The sequence below is a fragment of the Callorhinchus milii genome, unplaced genomic scaffold, assembly GCF_018977255.1.
Source record: "Callorhinchus milii isolate IMCB2004 unplaced genomic scaffold, IMCB_Cmil_1.0 Scaffold9, whole genome shotgun sequence".
Classification (NCBI taxonomy): Eukaryota; Metazoa; Chordata; class Chondrichthyes; order Chimaeriformes; family Callorhinchidae; genus Callorhinchus; species Callorhinchus milii.
Window position 1 is genome coordinate 17,293,520 of NW_024704750.1, and position 12,609 is coordinate 17,306,128.

The 12,609-nt window shown below is 42.2% G+C and overlaps 1 protein-coding gene across 2 annotated transcripts in view; it reads left to right on the plus strand.

The window, feature by feature from the left end:
- Positions 1–9,091: 9,091 nt before the first annotated feature.
- wdr21 (WD repeat domain 21) overlaps positions 9,092–12,609 on the plus strand; it is a 28,329-nt gene continuing 24,811 nt past the window's right edge. Inside the window, exons 1-3 of one of the 2 annotated variants that reach the window (XM_042338159.1) lie at positions 9,092–9,193; positions 11,609–11,718; positions 12,174–12,301. In XM_042338159.1, coding sequence (XP_042194093.1) covers positions 11,612–11,718; positions 12,174–12,301 — 235 coding nt within the window. In that variant the 5' untranslated portion in view covers positions 9,092–9,193; positions 11,609–11,611. Of the gene's footprint in view, positions 9,194–9,220; positions 9,434–11,608; positions 11,719–12,173; positions 12,302–12,609 lie in introns of those variants that run through there. The other variant, XM_042338158.1, reaches the window with a different exon arrangement.

The window sequence follows — 12,609 nt, forward strand, 5'->3', positions numbered from 1 at the left end:
AGGCAATGTGTTTTCAGGCCCATCTACAGGTCTACTGGGAAAACTCCACAGTCCATGGGAAGCAGCAATTGCGCTAATCTTTTTTTCAGGCACAGTGAATCTACTCAAAACGATGCCATTTAGCAAAACTAGGAATCATTTTTGGCAAACTTCTTATTTCTAATATAAACGTAATCTTGCATATGTACTATTGAATTGTAATCAAGGTGCTTACTGCCTGCCAATCATAAAGCCAGGAGTAAGCACAAGATTTCTGGATTTCAGCTCCTTAAATCCGAAATTCTCAAAAAGGATTGAGTTTTCAGCTTGGTGAAGAACGCTGACACACAGGTCCTGCACTTGACAGCAGTGACCTATGAAGCACTTCAGAACGTATGACATTATAGACACAAGCAAAATCAATGGTTATTATTTCTAACGTATATAAAAACAATTTGATATAATTGTATATCAAAATATTGCTGTAAAAGGTTTTTTTAAAAGTTAATGTGGGATGGAATACAATCCATGAAAAGTATCTTTCCAATTTAGTTATGGGCTTAAACCACATGTGCTCAATGTAGTAGTACACAAAGACGATTATAATGGCATGTGGAAGTTTCAGCTTTCAGATTTTCAAAACAATTGAGGNAAAAAGTTAAAGCTAAAAACAAAAGGAACACAAGGAAAAACTGACTCAGGGCTCACATCATTCTCAATGGCAACTCTGAGAACTTTCTGGGGTAAGAAGATTTCACCCACAAAATACACTTTATAGTATAATCTGTGAAGCGCTTTGAGCCGTCTCAACAACAACAACAAATTACCTTTGTAAAGCTCCTTTCATATCGGGAGGACTTCCCAAAGCGCTGATAATAAGCACCTGATCAATGATGTAATAAGGTGCTATATTAAATGCAAGGAATATTATTATTGTTAAGATGTGATGACGCCACAGAACATCATCGTGTGAAGCTATGTACACTTTGATAATGTCATTCCACACAGCCAAGCCCATGTGCCCTTTGGACATGAGAGCTTTGTGGCTCCTGTCACAAATGGCAATGTGCACGAACAAGAACCAAAAGCCTGACACTGAGCTTGACAACAGTAGCAAGACATTATGTTCCAAGAGGGGTTGACAGAGAAGTATGATGAGAATCTGCCCCGTTATATAAATGCAAGTTGTTGTTGTTGCGGTGACTGATCACAACGTCGAAGTTTTGCATGCACTCTTTTTTTCGAGAACTTCTCAGGGTGAAATGTCATTCTGACATTAAAATGTAGTTGCCTTCAGTAAGGCAGAAGGCAAAGAATACTCACTAAGTATCACAACCAATCTGCTGGATTCAGCACAGAGCTGAAGAAACCAAACCATCTGGTAACAGCTACCTTCAACATTTCACACTGCATTGCGAAGCATGGTAAACTTCTTTCAGAGAGCGAATTTATCAAGAGGGCTATGCTGAACAGTGCTGACACCTTGTTTGAGAAACTTCCCCAATAAGCTGAATTTTTTTGTGCAACACCCAGCAGAAATGCCTTTCAGTTGAAAAACTGTGAAGGACAGCATCCTGCTCATGTCTGAGAACGTTAGTGTGCAGCTCGAGAGTGATTTGCGAAAGGTTGCTGTTTTCTCACTCTTCCTTCATGAAACTGTCGACGTGGGTACTCATGCATGATTGGCAGTGATTATATGCTGTGCTCCTGGGGAACAGATGCGTGAAGAATTGGTGACAAAGCTAACTATGCTAGAGACGATGCAAGGAAAAGGCATCTACAGTGCAGAGACCGAGGTTTCATGACTGAGCCTAATGTGGAGAAGGTTGTCTCAGTGAGCATACGCAGTGCATCAACATGGTTGGGTCATCATCTGATTTGGTCTAATAATAATAATAATAATAATCCTTGCATTTGATATAGCGCTTTTCACGTCGGGAGGACGTCCCAAAGCGCTTCACAGAACACACTGTAAAGTGAATTGACTGTATATTTGTGGGCGAACGCGGCAGCCAATTGCGCACAGCAATGTCCCACAAACAGTCGTAGATTGAAAATGACCAATTTATTATTGTTTTTGGTTTTGGAGGGATTATTATTAGGCTGTGTGGAGTAAGGAAACTTGCCCAAGGTTTCGCCCTGCCTGGAATTGAACCCAGGTGTCTCACTTGCAAAGCGAGTGCTCTAACCACTGAGCTACAGGACTCCAGGTCTAGTACTTCTTTCAGATATTGAACAAAAGCAGACTCGATGGTTGTCCAGTCGTCTAGCTTGTTTCATTACAAGGCGCTCTCTGCTAGAATTTTCCTTTCAAAATTACCTCCCACTCTTCACCACTCCCCACACACATTTTATCCTTCAAACACTTAAAATTAGCCATATTCTCTTCTGTTAATCAACTGTTCTTGTCATTTGCTAAACGTAATAGTTTATGTCAAAACTATATACACGTCAAGGATTTAACCTCAAAAGAAGGCAGGAAATCAAGCATTTGGATTTAACGACTTTACACAGAAATTGGTGAATATGTGAAATGGACTGCCCAGGGAGCTCCTCCTGTTTGTGGGACATTGTGGGCTGTTTGCAAACTGGCTACTGCATTCGCCAACAAATACACAATCACTTCACTTTACAATATAATCAATGAAGCACTTTGAGACGTCTCAACGATGCAATAAGGCACTGTATCAAATGCAGGGATTATTACTATTAATAAATTTCATGAAATATCTTAATGAAACGCCTTACCTTTGGTACAAAGCTTCCTTAGTCTTGGTATAAACTTTAAGTTTTCATGCTGACTTAGAATTCATTTTCTAGTGAATTGTGATTTTTCTTCCTGAAAGGGAAGATTTATGATGAATGGCATTGGAGTGTTAATACTTTGCAACAATTTACTGTCCCCCTAGGAGAACAGATGGTTGTCAGAATTCCGAGTGAGGCAATATTTTTCCATTTCAAAACATATTACGGGATGGTCTGTAGGCAAAACATGTAGAATTAGATAATATTTTCAGAATTAGAATGACAGGCCAAACAACAAGAATATTAATATTTAATGTGATTTGATAAATTCAGGATTTAAGGAGATAAAGGATTTCTGTCTTGTACGGACATACAAATTGTTCCCAGTCCATACCTGATTAAATATAAATAAGCATAATGTTCTTTATTAAATAATGGTGAATTATGAAAACACACTGCATATTTTTGTATCTTAAATCTTACATATTTTTGTATCTTATGTGTTTATGTAACTTTTAAAATCTGGAATATTTTTATACTGCATTTTAAAATTTTGCTTACAAATATCACTTCTGCCAAGACTGATTAGTTACTTCCAAATTTTCACATCTGCATTATCCTTCTCTTTCCCATTGCAGTCAATAATTCCCATAACATCCTTCTCCGGATCTGAGATTAGCTACAGACACTTCTGATGCCAGTGGTGTTTTGTGGTTTGATTGAACAGAAGGCTACTTCCAGCTTCTGATTATTTCCCTAATGTGAGATACAGAACAAAGCTCATCATCATCCACAATTACTATGAAGCGACTACCTTTTTCCTGCCAATTTTCTCACTTTTTCCTCCTTGCTCTCCTGAAAGAAGTGCTGCTATTGGAGAAGGTTCCATGGCCACTCAGCATGTGTAACCCAAGTCAGTCAGTATTAGCAGGTTATTATTTTTTTATCAGTCAGGGGTCTGACACATGATGCGGAACCCATGCAGAAACCCATCAACATGCTTAATTCCATGCATCCTACCCACACATGGCAATTCCAGAGATAGACTGTTGGAATGGAATGCACACTCTCTTCCTGGAGGGACACATCCTGCTTACTTAATTCTGAGAAGTCTTAGGGGCAGGTGGGCAATAACTAAGGCTTGGGGATCCCAGAGTACGTGTTGGGGTTCTGCTGGAGTCTAACCAGCTAAAGCCACATAGCTTGCCATTGATAGCACTGTCAGGCAAGCTTTCCCGCTACTTGTCAAAAGCTAGACCGCCCTACCTTTTTAGGGCTTTGGCTTACAGAGTTAACAGGAGCTAAATGGGAATATTCCGGGACCCCAGTGACTGGTCTGCCCTTCCAAGTCCTGCCGATGAGCCAGGCTGCCATCAGCAGTGCCCTGGAGTACTGCGGACCCTTCTGGCTCAGGAACGGCTCTTTAGCTTCATTTGCATAGACAAGTATGATCTTGTCCTCACCTGGCATCCACTCATAATGGACATTTCATCAGGGAACATTGAGCAGTAATGAAGAACAGGAACATAAAGATAATTGCAATTCCTCTATTTGCTATCCCCATTGAGATTAGCAAATTCAGCACAGACAAAGGATTTAACCTGGAATCTTCTTGATCCATAGACAGTGTGGATAAGTATAATAAATACATTCATGAATAGATAAATAGCTCCCCTTTTTAAAGGGGAGTATCTCGCTGGATTATATCACTAGATACTCAGAAGAAATTAATGATAGAGTATCACAACAAGACAGGAGGAAGATTAGGAAGTAAATTTGAATTAAGTACAGATAGTTAAAACATGCAGCTTTTAAATGTATTTAAAAATTGGTGTAATTTGTTTTCCTGAGCAGGTTAAACAGTGGAATTAGACATTCATATTGAAAAGAGTTCAGTAAGGAAATACAGTCAAACTTATGAAAGCAACCACCTCTATTCATCTGCTGTCAACAACCATCCTTGGAACTGTCCCGGATGATTTCCCATAATAAATCACTTCTATTCAGCATCCAACTGTCTACCGCAACCAGGAGCCCTGCCGGTGTTTCACACCCTTTTCAGGGGCCAGTTCAAAGTTAATTTAAGTGTATCTACTGGTAATACTTCAACAGTTTCCATGGGCCACGTATAGACTCCTGCTAGATTTCTATTTACCAACACTGCGCTAAGCAGCCCATGTGATGCCAACGGCTTCCCGTCTCACCAGTGAGGTGGCATTGGTAAATGTGCTAGGAGTCTTGCGGGAATCTACACACAAGCCTGCGGAAATATTTGGCCCACAATTTTTTTTAAAAAAATTGGGCCCGGTCAATGAACCAATGAACCCTTACTCTGTTAAGGATCTGTTTACCTAGCAGTAAGTAGGAACCCGGTTGTTAGTCAGTTGGCGGATCGCTTTCCGGGGATAATAATCCCTCAAAAAAAATTGGTCACTCAATCCACGACTGTTTGTGACACACTGCTGTGAACAATTGGCTACCGTGCCTCGCCTACAAAATACAGTCAATTCAATATATTCTGTGAAGCGCTTTGAGACGTCTCGACGATGTGATAGGGTGCTATATCAAATGCAAGTATTATTATTATTATTATTCAGAGGCCAGTCTTGCATAAAGGCTCTTTTGGTCCAAGTCCCCTGAATGGTTGCTGAAAAAAAGGTTGACTGTAAACCCATAAAAATTAGACCACTGAAAAGTCAATGTCAATTCTGGGCTAAGTCCAATGTACCAAATATCCTAACATCAGCATGCAGTAAGAGACACCCTATCCAGGAATCTAACACATCCTGTTCTTGTGACTGCTTTTAATAAATTTTACATTTATATAGCGCCTTTTACATTGGGAGAATGTGTCAAAAGAGTTTCACAGTGCATTATGAGCTGGAGATGGGAGCCAAGTAGGGGTTGGGAGGTGGGGGAGTGTTTCATCATAAATACGTTTCCAATTTGGATGACATTATCAAAGTTATTGCAATTATATTAGTCAAACCCATACTCTCGGAGTGAGATGAGAGTCATCTGTTTAAAATTGTTGAGTAATTATTTTATTGACTTACTACAACATGGACGGCTAGAAAAAAAAGTTCAGGGGAAAGTTAAACGAGACCAATCTTGCACACCCAAGCATTATTAGTAATAATAATAATAATTGCAGTTGAAATAGGAGATGCATGTTGTTGAGTAAAGAATTTTACTTTGAAATGTAGCGACTGTTGATTTGTAGGCAAACATGGAAACCATTTTATGAACAGCAAACAGCCATCAAGTGAAAGACCAATTCATCTGAGGAACTGGGGACAGCATAGTGTAGGTTTGGAAGCAAATCAACTTTCCTCCTTTCTTAGTATGATTAGTATGATTCCAGAAAGGGAACGATTAATACAAATGGTTATTTAAAACTTGATTTAAAAATAACAACACTGCTGTGAATCCTGTTTTAGTCTCTGTTCCCTTAGTAAAACAGTAATATTTCGCTGTGTGACTGCCTCCCATTGTTGGTTTATTCTGTTTGGTCTATTTTGATGCAGGAATGCTAGCTATATCCTATTGTATTTTCTATCTCAGTGCTCACCGCTGAGAAAAAGAAGTGGCTCACAATCAATCTGAATGCAGACTGAATACAGTGACACCAGTGGTCCGAAGCTATAGTTGGCAGCTGACTCACTAGGCTATTGCTCCAATTGTAATAAAGAAATACAGAATGTAGAGAGCTCCAGATAATGGTGATTGTTATTTTATTTAAAAAGGAAACAACTCCAATATATGGGGCACATCAAGAATTAGTTTATGGCCGTGCTGAATGGTCTAGTTGTCTAATGTTTGTTTCTTTATAGTTTATCTCTTATAATATGTATAAAGTATTGAACAGGGGGAGAGGGGAACACAGTTGCAAATGGAGTGATATTGGCATAGAAGAGTTGACATGCTCATTTCAACTCTTGAGGAAATCGATTTTTTAGTTGATGTGGTTATATTGAGAAAGATCACAAGATTGGTTTGGATGAAGAATGCCCTTTGGTCCATTTTATCTCTTATTCTCCCAGAACACTCACCCCACCATCTTCACATCTCAGCATCAAGCTTTTTTTTTAAGAATCCTTCATCCCTCCCGAATCCAACCCCAAGCTCAGGTGCAAACCCTCGACTGTCCAGCGTCTTGGACGTCCTCTGGACATAAAGGGCGCTATAAACATGCAATTTGTTGCTGTTGTTGAATGATCTCTGTCAATTCCGAGAGATTTCACCCCATCCTTCCCTTATCACTACTCAGCCTTTGACAGAGTGGGAGACACAGTAAGATGCTGAGTTTAGCATTGAAATAGTATTAAATTCAATCTCATCCACGTCCAAACTACAAATTTCAAGCTGATGATGCAGCCAATGACTGCGCTAGAAGAAGCCCATAATACACACCCCAACCCTTTGACCTGTTTATTCCCCAACTCACTACCACTGCCTTCATTCGACTGGCTCCAGCCTCCTGCTTGCCCTGGTGCCCTCCATTCCACCGTGAGTGGCCGAGCTTTCAGCCATTATGCCCCAAAACTCTGGAACACTCTTCTTCTATTCCTCTGCCTTGCTGCCTCCTTCCCCTTCTTCAGATCGAGCCTGAAGACTTTCCCCTTCGATCATGCTTACAGCCACCTCCCCCTGGCTTGGCGTCATGCTCCACTAATGTCAAGCACTCTGGGTCGCTACTCTGCGTAAAGGTGTTGCTGTTGAGGTGTCTGGTCAGGGGGCAATTAGGAAATAGTTTACAGAAGAAACTTATCACAAAACCGGATGTAAAATTAATTTAAAATATAGCCTCACCGCTGGTAGGTATGTAACGAAGGACTCTGCTCTCGAAGCCGAACCAAGGCCAATCAAAATGACCTTTGGAAGTCGTGGATAAAGCAGCTATTGTAATAATATTGTTCGCAGCAGCAGCTATGCATAAACCATGCAGAAAAATATCAAACGTTTATTGTCTTAACTGTATTAAACTTCTTCAGGCATGCTGCATCTCAGACGTACATTGCATCTCAATATTGGTGGACTGTTCTCACAAATGCAGATCATCTTAGGTCACTAAATTATGCTCTAATTTAAGGTTGACTGACTGTGAAGCATTCTATTCAAATATTGCATTTCCTCAAGTCCTGGATGAGAGCTAACTTCCTCTAGTTGAACATCAACAAGACCAAGCTCTCCTGATTGGCTCCCATCAGCGCCTCCACACCTCAGGCGCTGGTACCATTCATGAATACACACTCCGCCTCACTGAGCCAGTCCAGAACCTTGGCATTTTGTTTGACCGTCAACAGTCCTATCTACCCCACTTTCGTGCCATGAACTTTCAAGGCCCTGCCATTGCAGTCATTGTGCCCCTTATCATAAACAGTGCTGGTTCAAAATGGGACATTGTGCCCACGGTCAAGGCTGATGGGGAGCACTGGATTGTCCCCGGTGCCGCACTTCAGATTAGACATTAAACCGAAGCTCCAGAAGCCTGTTCAGATGGACGTTTAAGATGCAGCAATAGAAAGAGAAGAGCATTTCTCCTGGTTCCCTCCTGACCACAAAGCTGTTTTTTTGGGTATTCCTTGATGGCAGATAGAACTGGGTTCAAGATCCAGTCAGTTGACGACCATTAACCACCTGGTTCAGTGGTAGCACTCTCTCCTCTAACTCCGAAGGTTGTGGTTCAAGCTCCACGTCGGGACTCGGAATCGCATAGTCTAAGTTGACACTCCAATGCAGTGCTGGGGACGTTGCACTGTTGGGAGGTGCCGTCCTTCAGATGAGACGTTAAACCGAGACCCTGTCTGCCTGTTCGGGTGGATGCCAAAGATCTCCCGGCACTGTTCGGAAAGAGAAGGGAGTTTCTCTCTCCCGGTGTCCTGGCCAACAATCCCTCAAGACAAAACCGGCCCCTCACTCCACGGCTGTTTGTGGGGCATCGCCACGTGCAACTGGCTGCCGTGTTCCGCTGACAAAACACGCAGTCACTGCACTTCACAGTGTCCCCCGTGAAGCGCTTTGGGACGACGGGACAAGGCCCTCTTATCAAAGGCGAGTAGAACTATCATTATTATTATTATTATTATTATTATTAATAATAACTCGCGGAAGCTGGCGGAGGCGATGGGCGGTACCTCAGACACCAGTATCGGTATTAATTAATAATCAACTGAATAAATATCATGACATCGATTATTAGTCACGACTTATCATCCTCGTGTGAGAATGGCTGATCACCACAATGGCCTCTGTCTCTCCTCACTGCCTCCAGGTAGGGCTTCCCCCCCCCCCCCACCACAAGCCGTACGGCGCCTGCGCGGAGAGGGTGGGGAAGGAGGGGGGGGGGTGCCGGACCGGAAGTGGCGTCAGCGCCCACGTGACCAACCCCCCCCTCCCAAAATGGCGGCGGTTTGAACGGCGGGATTCCCAGCGGCCGCGGAGGGTCAGGTTTCACCCGCGAACTTCGGTGAGGAGCCATTAATAATAATAATAATAAAAGGAAGGAAGGAAGGGAGTGAAGGTGGGCTGTGGCGCGGAGGGCGGTAAGTAGGGGGGGGGGGGAAGGGGGAGGAGAGACCGTGCCCTCCCGCTGTGAGCAACCGCTTAACAACAGCGCCTGCTGCGGGGACGGGGACGGTGACGGCCGAGCCCTGTTGTCTCGCTATCAAGAGAATGTGTGTCATCCACGTTTCAGATCGAGAAAGAGGTGAATTTTTACCCGTGGGTTCAAATCCTCCCCCTCCCACTCTCTCTCTCCCTCCCACTCTCTCTCTCTCTCTCCCTCCCTCCCCCTCTCTCTCTCCTCCTCTCTCCCTCCCTCCCTCCCACCCACTCTCCCACCCTCCCTCTCTCTCCCACTCTCCCTCCCTCTCTCTCTCTCTCCCTCCCTCCCACTCTCTCTCTCTCTCTCCCTCCCACTCTCCCTCCCTCCTCTCTCTCTCTCTCTCTCCCTCCCTCCCACTCTCCCTCTCTCTCTCCCTCTCTCTCCCTCCCACTCTCCTCTCTCTCTCTCTCTCTCCCTCTCCCTCTCTCTCTCCCACTCTCCCTCTCTCTCTCCCACTCTCTCCCTCCCACTCTCTCTCCCACTCTCCCTCCCTCCCACTCTCTCTCTCTCCCTCCCACTCTCCTCCCTCCCACTCTCCCCCTCTCTCTCCCTCGCCAGGCCGCCCGCCCTCCCTCCTCCCACTATTATTCTTGTTGCAACAAAACAAAAAGCGTCGTGTTTGCACTGCAGCCGAGGGCTGAGACAGGAGGTGTGTTGTGTGTGTGTGTGGCTGGTTTGGTGGTTGTTGCTTTTCAATTGCCTTGTATTTAAAAGTTTTCTTTTTTTGGGGGGGGGTGTGGAGGGGGGTTTTAAGTGTGGTATTTGGTGTAATTGGCTCTTCACTCTCTACCCCCATCCCCCTCCTTTTCCACGTTCAATGTATTGAATTCTGGTATTGCCTAAGCAGTATTTATTACAGAAACGGGGCCCTGTTTCTCTTGGGTTTTTTTTTTTCCGCCGCTGATGATTTCCGTGTTTGGGTTAATCTAATCTTAAGTAAAAATATGAAACCTTGAGTTTTAACATGTTTGTAGATTTTAGGCCGGATAATAATAATGATAATAATCCTTGCATTTGATATAGCGCTTTTCGCGTCGGGAGGACGTCCCAAAGCGCTTCACAGAACACACAGTAAAGTGAATTGACTGTATATTTGTGGGCGAACGCGGCAGCCAATTGCGCACAGCAATGTCCCACAAACAGTCGTAGATTGAAAATGACCAATTTATTATTGTTTTTGGTTTTTGGAGGGATTATTATTAGGTGTATGGAGTAAGGAAACTTGCCCAAGGTTTCGCCCTGAGCAGCCTGGAATTGAACTCGGGTCTCCCGCTTGCAAAGCGAGTGCTCAAACCACTGAGCTACAGGACTCCACTAGATAGAATAAAACAGATTAACGGTATTTGTTTTTACCAAATTTATTTTCTGCTGAAGGTGTTAATTTCTGTTTCGTCCTATTGGATACATTCCACCGGCACTGAAATGCCCTTCAGTACTTTAACTGACCTTTATCCATACGTGAGCCTTAACTGTGTGTTAGTATGTCATTCACAATGGGGGAGATCACACCAAACCTCATCCTAGCCCGATGTACAATTATACATGCAGAGGTCATTGAATAATGATCAGCTGAACTTCTTCTCTCTTACCCAGGGCTGAGTGGCTAATTGTGTTCCTCTCGTGTCTGCCCTGGTTAAGGCGAGCTAACTCAGCATGTCTGGAAATTAAAGCTATGACATTCCTAGTCTTATGGCTCAGCTTCTCACTGGATTAATTTTGCTGAACCATTGAGGGAGCTCACACAGTTTCTCTAAGTGAATTGGAGGATTGTAATCCAACAGAGCAATTTGAATGATGTCAGAATGAAGCTCCAGTGATTGTGTTCATCTGTAAACCGCGATTGGATTATGGTCTTTACTGAGAAGTATTGGTTATTTATAACAGTGATTTTTTTTCATTCTAAAGTGTTTAATTACTGAAACAGTTAAGCAGTGAAAATATTACTAGTCTGAAGAGGGCCAAACAAATAATAATTTTAGTGCAGAAGTCCAGCATAAATGCAATTGTACATAATTAGATTATTGAAGGAGTTTTCTGAGGTCCTAGTTTTTGTATTTCAACTAGACAAATATGTTCCATTTATAAAATTCCAGAGGATTTAGTTATTGAGTTTCTGTTTTTTGAGCATTACTACTTTTTTGTGCAATTAAGCCATAAATGAATAAACTAATGGGAGTTTGTGGATTGTAGTTTGGGAAATAAATGAAGAGAATTAATATAATTACAATGCTATTATACATATCAGTGCATGAATCAGAATCTTTTCCTTATTTACAGAATATGAAGAAAAATAACTGGTCTAGTAGAAGTCAGCGCACGTGGCGTGATCGTCGGCGCAATAACCGATGGCGATCTCGAGAAAATTACAGTCGCACATCCAATGAAAGGTAAAGGTTTTTTGTTAGATATTCAATGCAGAGCAAAGAGAGATCTAACCCCACTGTAGGTTTGCCTTCGTCAAGATAAAATTTCCATCTTCTTATTACCTTTAAACATTTTCTACAAGCTTGTGCTTTAATCATACTAATCCTTGCATTTGATATAGCGCCTTATCACTTGGTTGAGACATATCAAAGCGCTTCACAGAATATACTGTAAAGTGAATTGACTGTATATTTTGTGGCTGAAATGCAGCAGCCAATTGCACACAGCAGTGTCCCACCAACAGGCATGCATTGAGTGACCAAATCATTATTTTATTTCATTATGGTTTAGACACAAAGTTAAATGCTATTATCTTAGTGAAAGTACTAGAATTTATTGAAGCTTTCAAAATTGCACACAAGTAGGTGAAAAATGACACTTTTTAAAAACAATAAATAAATCTATTTGTCATGTCCAGGTACTGGGAGAATGATTCTGGGGCATCAACAGGTCAATTAACTGAGCACAGTGATTCCAGTATGTCAGCGGGTGAACCAGCTCACAGTTCTTCAGTGTCGTCTGATAGAACGCAAAGCTCTGTACCAGGCAAGTAAATGTTCTGTTCTTTTAACTTTTTCATTTGCTCTGCACCTCCCAAAATTATTTTTGAGCATTACTACTTAATTTCATGCAATTAAACCATTATAAACCATTGTCAAGGCCAAATTATATTGTAATCTAAAGAGATCAGACTTTTAAAAAAAAAACAGCATCTAACACTGCTTGTATTTGAAGTAGTGCTTATCGTTTTGAAGTACAGTGACTGCTGTTATTTAGACAAAAATAATAACAGTGTTAGGCTGACTCAGCTGCTAGTGCTATCATCTCTGAGAAGGCTCCGGGTTCGAACATTG